The sequence below is a fragment of the Ovis canadensis genome, chromosome 15 (assembly GCF_042477335.2).
Source record: "Ovis canadensis isolate MfBH-ARS-UI-01 breed Bighorn chromosome 15, ARS-UI_OviCan_v2, whole genome shotgun sequence".
In the NCBI taxonomy this organism is placed as follows: domain Eukaryota; kingdom Metazoa; phylum Chordata; class Mammalia; order Artiodactyla; family Bovidae; genus Ovis; species Ovis canadensis.
The window spans coordinates 43,239,039-43,259,535 of record NC_091259.1 but is presented as its reverse complement, the minus strand read 5'-3'; the positions used below and the strand labels follow the sequence as shown (position 1 = coordinate 43,259,535).

The 20,497-nt window shown below is 36.2% G+C and overlaps 1 protein-coding gene across 2 annotated transcripts in view; it reads right to left on the bottom strand.

The window, feature by feature from the left end:
• The window catches only part of PIK3C2A (phosphatidylinositol-4-phosphate 3-kinase catalytic subunit type 2 alpha), a 114,145-nt gene that overhangs the window by 59,850 nt on the left and 33,798 nt on the right, over nucleotides 1-20,497 (bottom strand). For both annotated transcript variants that reach the window (XR_011445942.1, XM_069554235.1), the window contains exons 2-3: nucleotides 17,910-19,044; nucleotides 3,028-3,131 (exon numbers count right to left, since the gene is read on the bottom strand). Coding sequence is in view for 1 of the 2 variants with exons in the window: in XM_069554235.1 (XP_069410336.1) it covers nucleotides 3,028-3,131; nucleotides 17,910-18,980 (1,175 nt within the window). In the remaining variant the exon portion in view is untranslated. The remainder of the gene's footprint in view (nucleotides 1-3,027; nucleotides 3,132-17,909; nucleotides 19,045-20,497) is intronic.

Genomic DNA, 20,497 nt, shown 5'->3' with positions numbered 1-20,497 from the left:
GGTTTTAAAAGGTAAATATAAAAGTGAGGGTTTTCAATTAAATTGATATTACTTTATAAGAAAGTTGAGTCAGCATTATTTAGAATAAAATAAACTAAACGCAGAGATAAAGTCCTTGATTCCTCGGGTTCAAAACACTTTTCAGATTGTAAGTATCAGATAGGAACCATAAATGAAGAAAGGAAACTACAGGCTACTCAGAATGGCAAGTGTAAAGAATAGTACTCATCTTGTCCTAGAAGACCAGAAATGAAGCAGCAAAAATTCCCACGGGTATCTAACATTCTTCTCAGTGCTTTCCCGGGAGACCTAAGTAACTGGTAGACACAGCAAGCTCCGTCAGTTATGATGAGTGTGAAAGTCAAGAAAACAAGAAATAAAAATTTTAAAAATGCAATGTCCTGAATCCTGGAGATCACTAATCCAACTCCCTAATTTCACAGGAGCAAAAAAAACAAGGCCTAGAACTGGCACTAAATTCTATTTGTAGTAGGCTTAACTAAAAACAAATACCATAGTGACAATTTCACACTAATATCACAGTTGAATCAAAGTAATCATTTTAGGAGATTTCAAAAAAATACGGAGTTAACTAAGAGCATAAATACTCATTTTTAAAATTTGCATATTGGAAAAAATAGAAAGTGCCATTAATTTCAAGTGATATCTGACTCTAATCTCCAAGGTCAAGAGGGAATAGAGAATTTTCTAGAACATAACTTCAAAACACCTCTGCCTTTTCTGTGAAATATTTGTTACAATCCCACTCTAACTAACAGAAATAACATTCTAATTCATCTGAGGTTTTAATATTCATAAGCCATTTGTGTTTGTGTGTGTGCATATACATGTAAATAAAAAAGATCAGCTTAGTGGCAGAGTTTATGTAAATAACAATAAGATTCAAACGCAGAAAAAAAAGGCAGATCACAGAAAGCCTAATTTCTCAACATGCAAAATTTAAATGCAATAGTCACTCAACACAGTCTAATAGGGCTTGTGTGGAGAGAAAATTAAAGGAACTGGATGAACATTTATCAGATTAATTTCAAACCATTAAAAGATTATTTCCAAATTCTTAACCACACACACATAATGGTATGTATATGTGGCATAAAGGCATAGGTAATTTCTGATACATGCAATTTGCATTCTAAGTCACCGAATGTCTATTTTAAATGTCTACTGAAAAATGTGAGTTTAAAAAATCCAGTTAAGAGTAACCTTTGCACAGGAAAGAAACAGTGACTCTACTGATATTCTTCTTTCTCCCTTAAGGTATTCTGAAGAAAAAAGAATGTTGGTTAGAAAGTGATACATAGGAAAGACAGAACTGTAATCAAACATTACCAATAGTCTAGAAAGTCTAGTTTAATATTAATAAGCCCCTTATAATAAAAATGATGAATACACTCAAAAATGATCTAGGAACTCCAAACTCTGCTTTGCTTAAACCACAATGGGAAAATACTGGATTCAAAATAAATCACTCAGAAGCAATCTAAATGTCCATCAGAGGAATGGCTAAAGAAGATATGGTACATATATACAATGGAGTATTACTCAGCCATTAATAAGAATGAAATAACACCATCTGCAGCAACATGGATGGACTCAGAGAGTGTCATTCTGAGTGAAGTAAGTTAAAGGAGAAATATATGGCATCCCTTATATGTGGAATGTAAAAAGAAACAATACAAATGAACTTACGTACAAAACAGAAACAGACTTACAGACTGAGAACAAGCTTACAGTTGCCAGAAGGGAAGGAGAGGACAGGACAGACTTTGGGATGGATATGTACACAGTGCTATATTTAAAATGGATGACCAACAAGGACCTACTGTATAGCCCATGGAACTCTGCTCAATGTTATGTGGCATCCTGGATGGGAGGGGAGTTTGAGGGAGAATGTATATATATGACAGAGTCCCTTTGCTGTTCATTGGAAACTATCACAACATTGTTAACTGGCTATACTTCAATTCAAAATAAATTAAAAAAAAAAAAAAAAGAATAAATCTTCCAGGAGTGATCTACTTTTCCTTCTTCTGATAACAGATCTCACCCTGTTGGCTGCAATGTCTGTTGTCCACTCTTTCCTTCTGTGGGATTTTAATATCTGGTGCTGGCGGAAAGGACTCTTTCCTTTCTGCCAGCAAGACCACTGGAATACCAAGTCTAAGCTATCAGTGGCTTCAAAACCCCATCTGTAATAGAAGTAAACAAGCATGGTGAAAGGGCAGGGGGAGAAAAGGGAGGAAGCAAAGTCCAAAGAGAGGAGGCATCAACTACAGTGTGTGAATTCCTGGATCTTGCTGTCACTGAGCTCTGCCCCATCCCCTTTCTACTATATGGGTTTGTGAATCAATACATAACCTTTCTCGATTTATGCTAGTTTAAGGTGGGTTTCTTGCACTGACTAATATAGTAATATAATGGAAAGAAAACACACTGAACCAGAGGATGGAGACCTGGCTCTGTTATGACTAGCTGAGCAACGTGGACTTTAGCAGGTAACTTCTCCAAGTCTCAGTTTCTTCATATACTAAGAACACTGGACACATTTAAGATTAAAAGAACATTTCAGAAAGGCAATTTTATAACCTTCAGAAAATAAGTTTGCTTCTCTAATCTTGCTTATTATAGCATCTTTTACATCTAAATAGGACAGTATTTTGAATGCTAGAAAGTTCACAGCAAAATTAAGTCTCCTTGTAACAACAACAACAAAAAAGGCATTTTCTAATTCTAAAGAAACTTCTACATTTAAGCCATATTTTCCCTCAGCAATATAGTATCAGAAGTCTACTGACTGACCTTAATTTTCCCTTCTAAATACTCAGAAACTTAACAGGTTCAAGTGTAGTTTGTGTTAACATACCAATTAACTGTCTTGATGTTTTAGCGACAGAGAGAAAATATTTTAAAATTTTAGAATTTTTAGCACTAAGCTGGTTTTGAAGTTAAATTTTTAAAACTTATTTAATAAGAATAACCTTTAATTTATAAAGAAAAATGTCTTACTTTGTAATTGATTGACAAAAAGCTGCTACTTCCTCACTCTGTACTTCAATTTCTTGTAGAAGAGAACTTTCAGTTGGCAAAGTACTGGTCCCATTTGGATCTTTCTGTAATGAAAAAAAAAGTGTTTTATTTGAAACAAAATACTAAATAGCAATGTAGCACAAACACATTTTTATGAAAATATGTACAAAAAATATGGAGGTTAAATAAACCATATCAGTAACAAAATTTAAAGTATGGATTTCTATCCCTATAAAAGCAATGCCAACTAAGCCTTATTTAAAAGTTCATTGGTTTTACTTGTTCAAAAGTAGAAATAGGCTGTACTTAGTATTGGTCAGTAAGAATGGAATGCTAAATACATTTCCATTCAAAATCTTTCAGAAATGAATACTTCAGAAGGTCAAGAGCTAAATGAAATTAAAGGTCTACACTCTGTCTTATGAAAAGGAAGAGAAACTGAGACTCCTCTAATAAAGAATGAGTTTTATGAGTGAGTTGGTATTTTCTATGTTAATAAACTTGTACAAACATCCTGACTGTTTCAAAAGTTAAATTTACGTCTGACAAAAATTTCTATGATCAAATTTCTGATCAAAAACGTTTAAGGACAAAAATTCACTACCCAAGCATAGTCAAACAGCAGAGTCCATTTAGAGGTGTTTTGACTTACTACATAAAAATACTTGACTTAGCACAAATTTCAAATGTAAATTTCCCTTAAAATTAGAATGGGAACATTCTCAACTTGAAATTGAGTGAAGGAGAACACCATGTATAAATTTCAAGAGTTGTGGTGGATTTCAGTAACGATAGAACACAAGGCTTTGTCAGATAATTAAACTGAAAATTCAGGGCAACAATTCCTTTATTAATTTACTGCTTTTAAAACATGGCAGAGCCTTTTCTGCTATAATATGATATATACATGGTGAAGTGACCAGCCTGGAGTTCTAGAAAAGCTGCTACAACAAATAACAGAGTTCATGGATAAAAATAAAGGCAGACTACTCAAAGTCAGTGTAATCAAAGTCCTACCTAAAACAATAAGAAGTCCTTAAAAAAATACTAGCACGGTTATATCTCTACTAAATTTGCACCTAGAATTATGATCTTCTACTCTTTGAGGCCTCTTTAAATCCAGGAGCTCCTGCTTCCTACTTTGTTATATGCATTCTGAAGAGCAGAATTTCAATGAAGTTAAAAATACAATCCAGAATGTAGACTTCTTCACCAAAGTTCTTAATGCAAAAAGAAATGTCTTTACAGCTTCTCTGTCTACACTCACTGCTTCACCAGAATGCTTAACCCTGTGGAATGTGGAACTGTTCTTGAAGCCACCATTTTTTACTTCTGTGGAACTTTCAGTGTTTTTCTAGTATTTTCTTGAATTACTAAGGCTTTCCCTTTAACTATGAGAGAGTTTGTTCTTGACTGCTTTGAAGTATTAATATGCTGGGAGAGATGATTTTAAAACAAATGCTACCTCCCCATTATTCTGACATCAATCCCATAGGTACCAGTTACAGAAGTTAATTTGTGTTACAAAAAAAAGTATTATAGCAAACAGACCATACTATTCTAAAATGGATTTTTATATTTCTAGACGTTTAATACTCTATTACGGAGAAACACTATGGTTTAAATGTCCGGCTTCCCTGGTGGCTCAGTAGTAAACAATCCGCCTTGATCCCTGGTCCAGGAAGATCCCACATGCCTGAGAACAAATAAGCCCATGCACCACAACTACTGAGCCTGTGCTCAAGAGCCCAGGGGCCACAGTTACTGAAGCCCGCGCACCCTAGAGCCCATGCTCCAGAGAAGCCACTGCAATGAGAAGTCTGTGCACTGCAACTAGAGGGGAGCCCCTACTCCCTGCAATTAGAGAAAAGCCCAAAGAGCACCGAAGACCCAGCACGGCCAAAAATAAATAAATAAATGTTTGTTGTTTTAAAGAAAATTGTCTTATTTTTTTGTTATACAGAGACTTAATTTTCTTTCTAACATTCAAAATACTATCCTACTTAGATGTAAGAGATGATATAACAAACAAGATTAGAGAACAAATATATAAATATTTTCTGCAGGTTAGAAAAATGCATTTCTAAACAAAGCCTCAGGCTTGCCACTCCAAGTCTGCCACAATCTAATCCAGTTGTATTTCCCAGAACTTCCCAAATGAATATTATATCCAAGTGAACCTGAATCATATCCTGTTCCTATAAAGTACAAACTGAATTTTCTTGCCTCTAAATCCTTGCTGTTTGTCTTCAAAGCTTCCTCCTAACTTTCCCGCACAGCACAAGTCCAAGATCCAGTAATTTTTTAAGGCCCAGTGGAATGCCACTTCATCTACACTGTCTTCTATAAGAATTTAGCATTTCTTCCCTCCTAACATTTCTAAGTACTTAGTCTGAACCAAATACCATATCATTACATCCTGTTTTATATTTGTCCTAATATGAAAGCTCCTTGAATACAAGAATCAAATTTAATTTGAATTTCGTATTTTTGTAAAACTTTATATCCAATTCAAAAGGCACTTAACCATTGGTTTAATTTGTTAAATGTTTTGTTCCCACTAAAAACAAGCTGAAAGTTACTTTCATATAACCAGTGAATTTGCCATAGTGATCATAAAACACTGAAAAATTATAAGGCACTAGTTCCTTCAATGATTTCCTAAAATAGCAGTAATTTTCATAAGTAATATATTCTATAAAATAAGTCTTATGATTATTATAATACCTAAAATACAGTGAGATGCCACACACAAAAATATCTAGCAATTACTGAGCATTTCTTACATGCCACATTCTGCTGTGAGAAACTCAGTCATTTATGTACATATGTATGTATTATTTATTTTTCACAAAGTTCTAGTAGATGTGTAACATGACTATTATGCCCATTTTACACATTAAAAAATGAGGCACAGAGAAGTTAGAGAGGCAACAAGGTCACAGGACTGAAAAAATGTTAATATTTCAACCTAGGCAACCTACCTTAATCACTACCTAGCTTAATCACCTCACAACAAAGTCTCCTAAAAAATAAAAACCCTCTAAAACAGGAGAGAGGGACTTCCCAGTGGCTAAGACTCTGTGTTCCCAATGCAGGGGGCCTGGTTGGGGAGCTAGATCCCACATGCTGCAACTAGAGATCCCGAGTGCCACATCTTAGACCCAGCACAGCCAAATAAATAAATATTTTAAACAAAAAAATGAGAGAAAGACAGCATTGAGACCTTAGTACAGCAATGCTATTTTTTTAATGTATTTTTGTTGACCTATAACTATCTTTTCTTATCTCTGTTTTTCATATTCCACCTATTAAAAGATTTTGAATCTCCTTAATGGCATTCCTAGATGCTTTTTTTTTTCAGAGAAGGCAATGGCACCCCACTCCAGTACTCCTGCCTGTAAAATCCCATGGACAGAGGAGCCTGCTGCAGTCCATGGGGTCGCTAAGAGTCCGATACGACTGAGCGACTTCACTTTCACTTTTCACTTTCATGCATTGGAGAAGGAAATGGCAACCCACTCCAGTGTTCTTGCCTGGAGAATCCCAGGGACAGGGGAGCCTGGTGGGCTGCCGTCTATGGGGTCGCACAGAGTCGGACACGACTGAAGCGACTTAGCAGCAGCAGATGCTTTTTTTAAATCAAAAAATTATTTTTACAGTGCCTTTCATGTATTAGTTCCTTCCTTTCAAGCAGATTATGAGTTTCAATTGACAGTGGCAAAACCAGATTATAATAATCAATTATCTAGTCATACATTAAGGTAATAATAGATCTGGAAAATTAACTCAATGTTCTGTCCACAAAGTAAAAAACACCTGGGCTCCCAATGATTTCATCTGTACATCAATGTCATCATTTTCTTGTTTTTCTTCACTCTGTCTGAAACCAAAAAATTTTTTTTTCAATTTCACACCTACTCCCTCAACTCTTGCTCCCAATTCCTTCCTCAAACTGCAAACAACTTAAGCATCAATCATCTCTTTTCTTCAATGGTCTTGCACAAACTTTTATGCAGCATTCAAGGCTTTCATACTCCACTTATATACATACATCTTGTCTCCCCTTCTAACTCGAGTTCTTTAAGGATGAGATCTAAGAATGGTCATTATTTGTAATCCACACATTTTGTCCTTAAGTGTTTTTCTATGAATGAAAGAGGCAAATGATAGTAAGAAAAATGGCTAGTGTCATTACCCAATATATGAAACAAAGAAAGGTTTGTGGGGGAAGATACTGAGTTCTCTAGTAAATATTCTGGGTTTGGAAATCCATATGGATGTTTGGTAATCATCTAGAAATATTCTATTACAAATTTATATTCCAGAGTTAAACATATTGAATTGAGAATCATACAATTTCTGCAATTTTCTTCAAGGAAATTTCTCTCTGCTAATTACTGTCAGCAACCATCAGGATCACCAAGGCAAACCAAAGGATTCTGGGTTCAATTTCCACCAATAGGAGACAGTTTCTTTAGGAGGCTGAGGGATACATAAGCAATTATACTTACTGGGCATCAAGATGGGACATCTCTTTATACACATAAGAATGGAGAAAGAGAGATTTATTATAAGAAATTAGCTCATGTGATTATAAAGGCTGCCAAGTAATCTGGACTAGTAGCTTTCAAACTCTGTATCTATCTCAGAGCCTCAAGAATAAAGTACAGACTAAAAGAGAACAAATAAGATATATTAAAGACAGCCAAGAACAAAACCTTGGGGGAATACCAATGTTTAGAAGCTAGACAAGTAAAAGAAGTCACAGATTATAGGAAGAAAACTAGGAAGTAGATTTAACCAGGGCAATGGAAGAAGTTTCAAGAAAAAAATATGGTACATTGCTGCAAATGAGGCAACAAGGCTGGACAGTAAGTATGATCACTGTACTGAAAATTAGTATTCATACTCCTAGGAACAACTTTCTGCAATATGATAGGAACAAGAGAGGATGGTGAGGAACTGGAAAAACAGTAAGTACAAATTCCTCTTTAAAGAATAATGGTGGAAAAATACTTTGGGGAGACAAGAACAAGAAAAGAGAGATGAGTTACATTTGAGAAAAGAGAAGGAAACTCTATCTCTTCCCTCCAAACCAGAAAGAAGAGGCAAATAAATCTGAGGTGGACAAGTGCATACTAAGAATAACCTTGACCTCACTATATAAAAAAAGAAAAAAGAAAAAAAACCTAAGTAACTGGAAGTCCTAGCCACAACAATCAGACAAGAAAAAGAAAAGAAATCCAATTTGGAAAGGAAGAAGTAAAACTGTCACTGTTTGCAGATGACATGATATGAACAATTCCTAAAGATGTTATCAGAAAACTACTGGAACTAATAAATGATTTCAGTAGGATACAAATGAATTTTGCAGGATATAAAATTAATATATAGAAGTCTGTTGTATTTCTATACACAAAAACTAACACAATGAGAAATTAATAAAACAATCCCATTTACAACTGCATCAAAAATAACAAAATACTGATGAACAAATTTAACTGATACAGGTATAAGACCTGTACTTAGAAAACTGTAAGACACTGATGAAGGAAAGTGAAGACAACACAAATGGAAAGATATACTGTGCTCATGGACTGAAGAATTAATATTGTTAAAATGACCTTATTACCCAAAGCAATCTATAGATTCAACACAATCCTTACCAAAATACCAATGGTGGGACTTCTCCTGTGGTTAAGACTCCACATTACCACTGCAGGGAGCATGGGTTCAATCCCTGGTTGGGGAACTAAGATCCCATATGCCATGCAGCCAAAAAAATCCCACAAACAAACAACAGCATTCTTTACAGAACTAAAACAAACAATTCTAAAGTGTGTATGGAAACACAAAAAACCCTGCAACAGTCAAAACAATTTTGAGAAAGAAGAACAAAGCTGGAGGTATCATGCTCCCTGCTTTCAAACCACCCAACAAAGCTACAGGAACCAAAACAGTATGGTACTAGCACAAAGACAGACACATCAGTTAATGGACCAGAAAAGACAGCCCAGAAATAAACCCACACTTACACAGTGAATTAATCCATGACAAAGGAGGCAAGGACATACAATAGGGAAAAGATAGACTCTTCAATAAATTGTGCTGAGAAAACTGGACAGCTACAGGAAAAAAAGAATCAAACTGGACTTTCTCATACCATATAGAAAAATAAATTCAAAATGAATTAAAGACTTAAATGTAAGACGTGAAACCATAAAATTCCAGGAAGAAAACAGGCAGTATGCTCTCTGACATTAATCTTAGCAATATTTTTTGTATAGCAAAGGAAACACCAACAAAATGAACAGGTGGTCTACTGAATGGGAGAAGATATTTGTAAATGATACATCCAATAAGGGGCTAATACTCAAAATATACAAAGAACTCATACAACTCTATCAAAAAACAAACAACCTGATTTTAAAAATGAACATTTTTTGAAAGGCGATATACAGTGGCCAATAGACACATGAAAAGATGCTCAACATTGCTAATCATCGGGGAATGCAAATCAAAGCCACAATGAGGTATCGTGTCATACCTGTAAGAATGGCTATTGTCAAAAAATAACAAATAACAAGTGTTGGTGATGAAAAGGGCACTCTACTGGACTATTGGTAGGAATATGAATCGGTAGTCCCTATGGAAAACAATACGGAAAGTGAAGTCACTCAGTCATGTCCAACTCTTTGCAACTCCATGAACTGGACAGAGCCTGTCAGACTCCTCCATTCATGGGATTTTCCAGGCAAGAATACTGGAGTGGGTTGCTGTTTCCTCCTCCAGGGGATCGTCCCCAAACAGGGATCAAACCTGGGTCTCTCGCACGGCAGGCAGACTCTTTACAGTCTGAGCTACCAGAGAGGTTCCTCAAAAAATTAAAAATAGAATTACCCTATGACTCAACAATTCCACTCTGTGGTATTTTTCCGAAGAAACCCAAAAACAGTAATTTGATAAGTTATACGCACCCCTATGTTCATTTCAGCATTATTTACAACAGCCAAGATATGGAAGCAACTGAAATGCCCACTAACAGAAGAATGGATAAAGAAGGCACAGGATACACGCACACACAATGGACTGTTACTCAACCATAAAATATATCTCGCCATTTGGGACAATATGAGTGGACAAGAAGGTATTATACTAAGTGAAATAAGTCAGAAAAATACCATATAATTTCACTTATAGGTGAAATATAAAAACATATGAACAAATGAATACAATAAAACAGACAGATAGATAAAGAACAGATGGGGTACAGGGAGTGAGACAGGTGAAGGAAATTAAGAGGTACAAACTTCTAGTTACTAAATGAGTCATGAGGATGAATGGACAGCATTAGGAATACTATCGATAATACTGTAATAACTTTATTTAGTGACAGATGGTAACTAGGCTTATTATGGTGATCATTTTATAATGTATAGAAATACCAAATCACTATACTATATTGTGTATCTGGAATTAACAGTGTTATAGATCAACTATAATTCAATTTTCTTAAAAGGTAATGGAAAAGGTAAATTAAGGGTTTAAGGAAAGTGATACAAGTTTGAAATAATTCACGAAAACTTACCAATACATACTTTATAAAGCAGTTATAAGAATAAGGGAAAGCTTTACATCTAAACAAGTTCCAGATTCATGCCATCTTACCCCCAAAATTAGATGGAACACCAAGTTTTCAATAAACGTATTTTAAGCATTAAGTATAAATGTATCAGCTGCCATTCAGAACAAAGTCGGTTATTTCCTTAACTGAATTTCTTTAAATGTTTGTAGACTTCAGTAATCTATCCAAATACTGTATTATATACAACTAGACAATGGAAAACCACATTTTATTCAACTTTACATCATCTTCAAAATTAATGTTAGACATTGTGCTAATTAGGATATAAATGTTTATAATATTAATATAATCAATTTTTAGTCAATACCCACAGAACTTTGCAAAACCATTTCTATGAACATAATTTGATTCATTACTAAAATCTTTGAAATCTACTCAAAGTAGCTAAATTTACAGCTGTTAACTAAAAAATGTGATTTAAATTTAAATTGCCAGAAGACAGTGTTAAGTACTATGTCTTTTCCTTTATGAAACAAAAATTTGAACTAAAGTATTTAGATTATTATGAACAAAAGACACTAGAAGGAAATAGGAAGTAAGACTGCTGAGTGAGAAGAAAAACACCGTTCAGAGTTTTTACCACAAAGCATAAAATTCTTACAGGAAATGAATACTTACGTACATAAAGTAATTATAAAGAACAGGCACTGTAATCTTATTTCACAGTAAAAAAACAGGAATCTCAGGGAAATTTTTATTGAATAGAAATGAATGGTGTGTGAAAATTAAAAGTTCCATGTCAATGTTTGTGCCACGGACTTCCAAAGCCAGCTTACTATTAGTATTCTGTTTACCCTTTTGGCCTAAATTAAACCAAACTTAATCTTCATGCACACAAACAAAATGATGAACTCTTAAAGAGTTAACAAAACACCTTTTATAGCATTTGTAACAAATTCACACTAAACCTCTGATTGAAGACCTCCAATAACTATACACTGACCCCCTGAGAGCAACCACTACCAAATAAATGGCTATTTATAAATTTTGTTATTGATATTTTACTATATAACCTGCTTCCTTGAGTTTTCTTCCCCATTGGTCCTTGTTCTACTTTTTGGAACAATGAATTTTAAAACTAAACTGAATTTATCAATTCACAGAAAAAAATATAAACAAATAGGATTTGTATAATTTTAAGCTTTCTACAAAAGGTAGTTTAACTTTCGGCACCTGCTACCACTTATCTATTAAAATCTAGCACAAAGAGCTATTTAGTTTGTACAATGTAACACAATAAATTGGAAAATTTAGTACATCACTATTATATCTTTTTTACAAGAATATCATGATTTTCAGATAGTCTATTTCCTGAACTGTTTTGAGAACATATGTCCAAAATGTAAAACTTTAAAAGACAAAAAGTTTCAACTTCCTCTTTTACATGGTAACTTTCTAAACTTGAAATATTATTCCTGAAAGGATCTCAGAAATCATCTAGTCCAACCAGGTTTATATCAAAGATGAAGAAACTCAGATTCAGAGTGTGAATTATCTCTAATTAATATTCTCTTCTTCAGGCAAAATATGCCCAATCTTTTCAACAATTCCTTAAATAGCACAGCTTCTAGATCCTGAACATTGTAATTTTTTCTTTTCAAGACACATTCTCACTGGTCCCTCTTAGAATGTGGTGGTCAAACGTTAAGTATTAACAGAGTAGAACATAACAGAATGATCAACAATTATAGAACACCTCACAATGCCACAGTCAGACTCCTTTAAGAAGCCTGACACTGCTGCTGCTAAGTCGCTTTAGTCGTGTCTGACTCTGTGCGACCCCACAGATGGCAGCCCACCAGGCTCCACCATCCATGGGATTCTTCGGGCAAGAACACTGGAGTGGGTTGCCATTTCCTTCTCCAACGCATGAAAGTGAAAAGTGAAAGTGAAGTTGCTCAGTAAGTGTCAGACTCTTCGTGACCCCATGGACTACAGCCTACCAGGCTCCTCTGTCCATGGGATTTTCCAGGCAAGAGTACTGGAGTGGGTTGCCATTGCCTTCTCCTTAAGAAGCCTAAGCCACCTCAATTCAGACACTGTGTCATTTAGTAAAGCTCTGACATAAACTGTAATAATCTACCTCCCATCTCTGACTGATCAGCTGATCAAGTCATGGTATTTTTGCTTACCTGGCTTTGACTCATGCCTCTCACAACCAATCTGCTTACTCCTTGATCCCTTCCCCTATACTTTAAAGAATCTAAGAATATGTTTCTGCTAAAACTTGCCCAGAAACCTAGTTAATTCCTAGAGTCTGAGTGACTAGTAATTCTCTGCACTCCCATGTGATCTGAACTCACAGATCTTGCTGGGGGAAACCTATCTTTAGAAAACTACCTGTCCTCATCAGTCCTGCAAGATGATTTCTGAAAGCACCCCAAATTGGGAAATATCAAGATGATACTGTGAAAAAAATTACAAATGAGTAGGAAAAGATGTATGCAGAGAGAAAATGAAAGGAACATAAATGAGTATCACAGCCCTGAAAGGGTGGAGAAAACATCAGTTGAACCAGAAATGACCAGTCTAAACCATAGATGGCAACTGGGAAAGGTATGCTTTGCAGCAAAAGCACTGTCAATCTATGCTATGGGTTCTGAGTCACAAAGAAACTGAAAAAGAAAATACTGACATTAACTGGAGGTAAGTCATTCTCTGGATCTAAGTTTCTGGATCCATGAAATGAAGTTGGTTAGACTAGATGACTATGGTTATCATCTTACACATCTCTGAAATGAGTTCATTTAACTGATTACAATGTTGTTATTACATGAAAAAATTAATAATTACTTAACTTCTTTACATTTCAGTTTCCTCAACAGTGAAATAGGCATGATCGCTCTGATCTCACAGGATTCTAAGGAAGTCTCTACTGTCTCAGTGATTGTAAAAAAGAAATAAACCAAAGTCATTTATAAATATTTTATCAAATTCAAGATAATCTATTATTCTGTGGCTACAATGCATATACTGTAGAGGTGCAAACACATACATATGAAGTGTGATGCATGAAGCAGGAACATTATTTGAAAATGACCTGGATGCTCACTCTGGGTTGCCTGGACTAACAGGGGTTCTGCCTTCCACCAATGGGAGGCCTGAGTCTAAACTCAGCTCCACAGAGGACCAGAGGAGACTCTATCCCTGATAGCAGAGCCTGCAGCTTCCCACAGGTCATGAGATCTCCAGGTTCTAGGCAGCTAAACAGCTGATATCCCTAATCCAGCCTACACGGTGTCAAACACATGCCATCACGGTTATGTCCATAAAAACGAGATCCACAGTTGGAGAGGGATCTCTCTGCTGGAACACTGACCCAAATATGAATCAAGCAGGAATGTGGCCTAAGCACAACAGGAGGATCGGGGAACCAGTGTCTTTCTTTAAAAAAAAAAAAACCTGAGGAAAATTCATAGAACATAAAATCTGCCGTATTAACCAATTAAAAATGTACAATTTGTTGGCTCTCAATACATTCATAACGGAGTGTAAACCACCACTATTATGGTAAGAACACTGCAATGTTCTAATTTCAGAACATTTTCATCACTTGCCCCCCAAATCCCTGTACCCATTACTCATTCCTCATTTCTTCTTTCTCTCAATCCCTCAGCAAACAATAATCTGCTTTCTTCCTCTATGGATTTGTGTTTTCTGGACATATCATATAAATTGAATCTACATGTTTTTTTGTGTCTGGCTTCTTTCATTCACAATGTTTTCAAGGTTCATCTATGTGGTTTCCTTTGTTTGGGTGAATAATATTCCATTGTACAGACACATTTTTGCTTGCCCATTCATCAGCTGATGGACACTGGGTTGTCTCACCTTCTGGCTCTTCTGAATAAAGCTGCTATGAACAACTCGATTTCTATTTACTTATTTATTTTAACCCGATTTTTTAAATGGACAAATGATTTAAACATACATTTCTTCAAAAAAGATGAAGAAACTGCAAACAAGCGTATGAAAAGATACTCAACATCACTAGTTATCAGGCAGTTCAGTTCAGTCGCTCAGTCGTGTCCAACTCTTTGCGACCCCATGAATCGCAGCACGCCAGGCCTCCCTGTCCATCACCAACTCCTGGAGTTCACTCAGACTCACGTCCATTGAGTCAGTGATGCCATCCAGCCATCTCATCCTCTGTCGTCCCCTTCTCCTCCTGCCCCCAATCCCTCCCAGCATCAGAGTCTTCTCCAATGAGTCAATTCTTTGCATTAGATGGCCAAAGTATTGGAGTTTCAGCTTTAGCATCATTCTTTCCAAAGAAATCCCAGGGCTGATCTCCTTCAGAATGGATTGGTTGGATCTCCTTGCAGTTCAAGGGACTCTCAAGAGTCTTCTCCAACACTACAGTTCAAAAGCATCAATTATTTGCACTCAGCCTTCTTCACAGTCCAACTCTCACATCCATACATGAACACAGGAAAAACCATAGCCTTGACTAGGCGGACCTTACTTGGCAAAGTAATGTCTCTGCTTTTGAATATGCTATCTAGGTCATAACTTTCCTTCCAAGGAGCAAGCGTCTTTTAATTTCATGGCTGCAATCACCATCTGCAGTGATTTTGGAGCCCAAAAAAATAAAGTCTGACACTGTTTCCACTGTTTCCCCGTCTATTTCCCATGAAGTGATGGGATCAGATGCCATGATCTTCGTTTTCTGACTGTTGAGCTTTAAGCCACCTTTTTCACTCTCCACTTTCACTTTCATCAAGAGGCTTTTGAGTTCCTCCTCACTTTCTGCCATAAGGGTGGTGTCATCTGCATATTTGAGGTTATTGATATTTCTCCCGGCAATCTTGATTCCAGCTTGTGTTTCTTCCAGTCCAGTGTTTCTCATGATGTACTCTGCATGTAAGTTAAATATGCAGGGTGACAATATACAGCCTTGACGTACTCCTTTTCCTATTTGGAACCAGTCTGTTGTTCCATGTCCAGTTCTAACTGTTGCTTCCTGGCCTGCATACAGATTCCTCAAGAGGCAGGTTAGGTGGTCTGGTATTCCCATCTCTTGAAGAATTTTCCACAGTTTATTGTGATCCACCCAGTCAAAGGCTTTGGCATAGTCAATAAAGCAGAAATAGATGTTTTTCTGGAACTCTCTTGCTTTTTCCATGATCTAGCGGATGGTGGAAATTTGATCTCTGGTTCCTCTGCCTTTTCTAAAACCAGCTTGAACATCTGGAAGTTCATGGTTCATGTATTGCTGAAGCCTGGCTTGGAGAATTTTGAGCATTACTTTACTAGCAGTGAGATGAGTGCAATTGTGCGGTAGTTTGAGCATTCTTTGGCATTGCCTTTCTTTGGGATTAGAATGAAAACTGACCTTTTCCAGTCCTGTGGCCATTGCTGAGTTTTCCAAACTTGCTGGCATATTGAGTGCAGCACTTTCACTGCATCATCTTTCAGGATTTGAAACAGCTCAACTGGAATTCCATCACCTCCACTAGCTTTGTTCGTAGTGATGCTTCCTAAGGCCCACTTGACTTCACATTCCAGGATGTCTGGCTCTAGATGAGTGATCACACCATCGTGATTATCTGGGTCATGAAGCTCTTTTTTGTACAGTTCTTCTGTGTATTCTTGCCACCTCTTCTTAATATCTTCTGCTTCTGTTAGGTCCATACCATTTCTGTCCTTTATCGAGCCCATCTTTGCGTGAAATCTTCCCTTGGTAAAATTACAGTAAGATGCCACTTCACATTTCCCATCCATTAGGAAGATTAAAACCCCCAAAGTGGAAAATAACAAATGTTGACAAGGATGTAAAGAAGCTAGAACTCTCATATACTGTGGGGGTTGGAAAGGGGATGATGTAGCCACTGTGGAAAACAGTTTGCTGGTTCTCAAAAAGTTAAACATAAACTAGCCAGCAATTCCACTCCTAGGTATATGCTCCCTTCCCCACATTTTTTGATTTGGCTTAGTCTTCCCTTCTCCTTACAAATGTTTTAGGAAATGACAGATGCTTTGTAAAAACAAAAACCAAGACAAAAGACAACAGAGAATATTAAGAAAAAATAGTCTGATATTATACTTATGATTCCAATTTAAAATGTTAAATTCACCTGTGACTTTTAAATTGAAAGGTGTTAAGAAATTATGTTACTAAATGTGCAAGCAGTATTGAAAAGCTGAAGAGAATTAAGAACATATATTTCTCAGTGTGAGCTGCAGTCAAAATGTATTTGGAAAACACTGCACTGGTTAAGATTTTTCTGGATTCTGATCATGTTATCCAAAAACATCCTCATTCTTTTTTCGTAACCCTTAGTATCTACTGTTTTCTCCCCAGACATCTAAAATGGCTTTTAAAAATCAACAATTCAACATAAACCCATCCAAATCATGCAAAATTTGCTTCTCCTTCCCGAAATCCTAGTTGATTCTCACTGCCTTAATGGTAGTTAAATGCTGATCTAATTAACTGAATGATATGATTCATATTAAGGTGAGAATGAAGCTTAAACATTCCTAGAATCCACAGATGATATAAAAGCAAAATAAAAATCTTCAGTGGTATACTATATATGGAAAGGAAAAGTCTAAACCTTACTGCCCCCTCCTGTAAGAGAAGACATTCTGCTCCATGCACCCTTATCTAATTCTTCCAGACAGTAAGACTATATGAACTCAGCAAATATACTATATAGATTATAGTTCTATTCTTCACTTGCATCAATATAAGTGTTTAAAGAGAGTCCTTTAAATGGCTTTTCTCCCATCTCTCTGAGGCCTCCCTTCCTTTCTTCCTTTTTCACCTCCCTTCCTCCCTCCTGTTCTTCTATTCCTTCATGGTTAAAAACAATAAAACAATATACATTAGAATTTCTATAATGGAGTTAAAAACCAAAATTCCTCATCTACTCTGAAAAATAAAGGTGCTAAAGCAAAGAAAGTAGGACCACATATAATGAATGGAGAGGGAGAGACAGATAAAAATTATCTTAAACACCTATAAGCAACAGCCAGATCCTTAGGTTTTCAAAACGCACAATCCTAGAAAAAGATATCAATAGCAAATAATTTTTCAGTTGGCCTAAACACATTTAATCCTTTATCACACAATCTAAGATGCACAGTGTACTTAAGAATAAAAGAAAACAAAACTCAAAAAAATATTTCTTTCACCTAATAAATTATGTACACAAACATGAATTCTGTGTTATACTAAGTTTGAGAAGTTTGTAAGAAAAGACTATACCTGATATATTTGGCTCTGGACTTTTGTAGGCTGAGTTGTTCGAATATTTAAAGACTGGCTTCTTGTTACTGTTGCTCCAGAAAGAGATTTTCCATTCACGTTTCTGTCAAGGTGACAACTTGCTGGTGATCTCTCCTCAAGAAGAACAGCATCCCAAGGATCGTCTGCTAGCAAATCTGGCACATTTTTCTCCTCTTCATGGTCCTCTACCTCTACATTGTCCACCTTAGGCTTACTTAGAGGATCCAAGTCTAACCAATCAAATTTACTGATGTCTTCAGACTTTGGAGATACCTGCAGATTGCTGATTGTAGTTTTTGAATTTATCTCCAAATCAGTCCTTGCTTTTCCATTTTTTAAAAATTCTGACGTGCTAGCTATTTTGTCAAACAGCTTTGCCATGTCAGGACTGACAACTGGGCGATAGATAGGTAAGCTTCCTTGTGGATGAAAGGGTGTGGCAGATGTCAAAGGATATGAAAAATATGGAGACTGTCCTGGAAGTCTTAAATATATAGGTTCTGTGGATGCAAAAGTAGGCATTCTTGGGTTGAAGCCATTTTGGAATGCAGTCTGTTTAGTACTGTAAGTTGACTGATAAATAGAAGGTAAAGTGTAACTGGAAGGTCCAGATAATCCAGGTGGCCACTGTCCTCTCTGAATAGCAGGTCTAAGATACAGTTGTGCTGATAATGAAGGGTTCAGAACAGGAGTAACTGGCAATATAGGTGTTTTCCTAGACTCAAAACTGTCATCCAGCAATAGTTTCTCAAGTTCAGCTTGGGTAAGCTTTTCTACATCAATATCTACTGCTCTTTTTTGGGTATCTGATTCAGGAAACACCATGAGATCATAATCTTGTTTATTATAAACCTGTGCTTTTTGTCCGGTGCTGCTAGACAACTCAAAGCCTCTCTGATTATCAGTCACCTGCCTGTCCTTTTGCAGTTTTGCTAAAGCCTCTGCTTCCATCTGTAATGCTTCTTCTTTGCCTACATCTTTTGTTCTTGTTGATTCCGGAGGGGAAGATGAGCATTTCTTAAATCCATTGTTGCTGGATATCTGAGCCATGTCCACTTACAAATCCAAACCTCCCCAATCTAGTTTTCTCTTGTAGTTTCCAAAATAGCAAGACCTGTACATAAAAATAAATATAACACTTCATTAGATTTTTAAAACACAAATTTGTTTAGTTTGTAACCCAGCACGTATGATTTAGGGCTTCCCTTGTGGTTCAGCTGGTAAAGAATCCTCCTGCAAGGCAGGAGACCTGGGTTCAATGCCTGGGTTGGGAAGATCCCTTGGAGAAAACAGCTACCCACTCCAGTATTCTGGCCTGGAGAATTCTATGGATTATATAGACCATGGGGCCGCAAGGAGTCGGACACGACTGAGCGACTTTCACTTTCACATATGATTTAAGATGTCACGCCATTTACATGAAATGAAATTTCATGAAATGAAATGAATTTACATTTCATGAAATGAAATGAAATGAAATGGAGAAAATCTGGGTTAAGGAACACTTTTAAAACATCTCATACACTGTTAAGAGAGATGTTTAAACATACATGACTTTACCCCATTCCCTGACCATCAGGAAAGCTAACACAGTAAATGAACTCCAGCTTTCACTTCCGTTGTCACAATGAGTGTCATTAACCAGTTGCATTTCTGGCAGAATTCTTGGCATGAAATGGCTTAAGTGCTAGTCACATATTTTCAAGAGTTCTGACAGGGTTTACTGGAATGCAAAGAGCAAGTCAAAATGATTCCAATCTTTTGCTATTTGTAAAAAGGCTCAAAAGCCAATTAGCAATAAAAGTATTCAACACCTAGTAAATAAATTAACTATTATTTTATCAAATCATCATATGAAAAACTAAGGGCTTATAATATTCTAGAAATTTTTTAAATGTACACGGTAACATAGATTAGAATAATAAGCGAAGTGTTAAGGTTGTAAGAAGCTCTAATACTCCACTCAAAGGTTAAATTACAGCTGAATTTGCCACATAGTTCTGATCACACTTCTATTCTGATTATCTGAAGTTAAATCAATAGTTACTAAAATTTCTCCTTTTCAAACTGCTAAACTATTCATAAACTAGTTTATTAAAACTTTTTCATGCATGCATGAATGCTTAGTCACTCAGTTGTATTCAAGGTAGCTTGGTGGTAAAGAATCCGCCTGCCAATGCAGGAGACGCAGGTTCAATCCTTGGGTTGAGAAGATCCCCTGGAGTAGGAAATGGCAACCCACTCCAGTATTCTTGTCTGGAAAATTCCAGGGACAGAGGAGCTTGGTGGGCTCAGTCCCAGGGGTTGCAAAGAGTTGGACACGACTGAAAAGGTACGCACTGATTTGAGATACACATAGTTTGAATATTTATAAAGCAAGAGAGCGCCTGTTTATATCCTTATAAATGTTTAGTGAAAGGAGGTAGAGAACCGTCCAAAGTAAATTCAAATAAAGGAGAAATTTTAGTATTGTAACACAAATGCAAATCCTAAGTGTTGAGATATATTAAATGAATAAATTATTAGCAATAAGGATATGAAGAAAGGTATTCAAGAAAGATATCTTT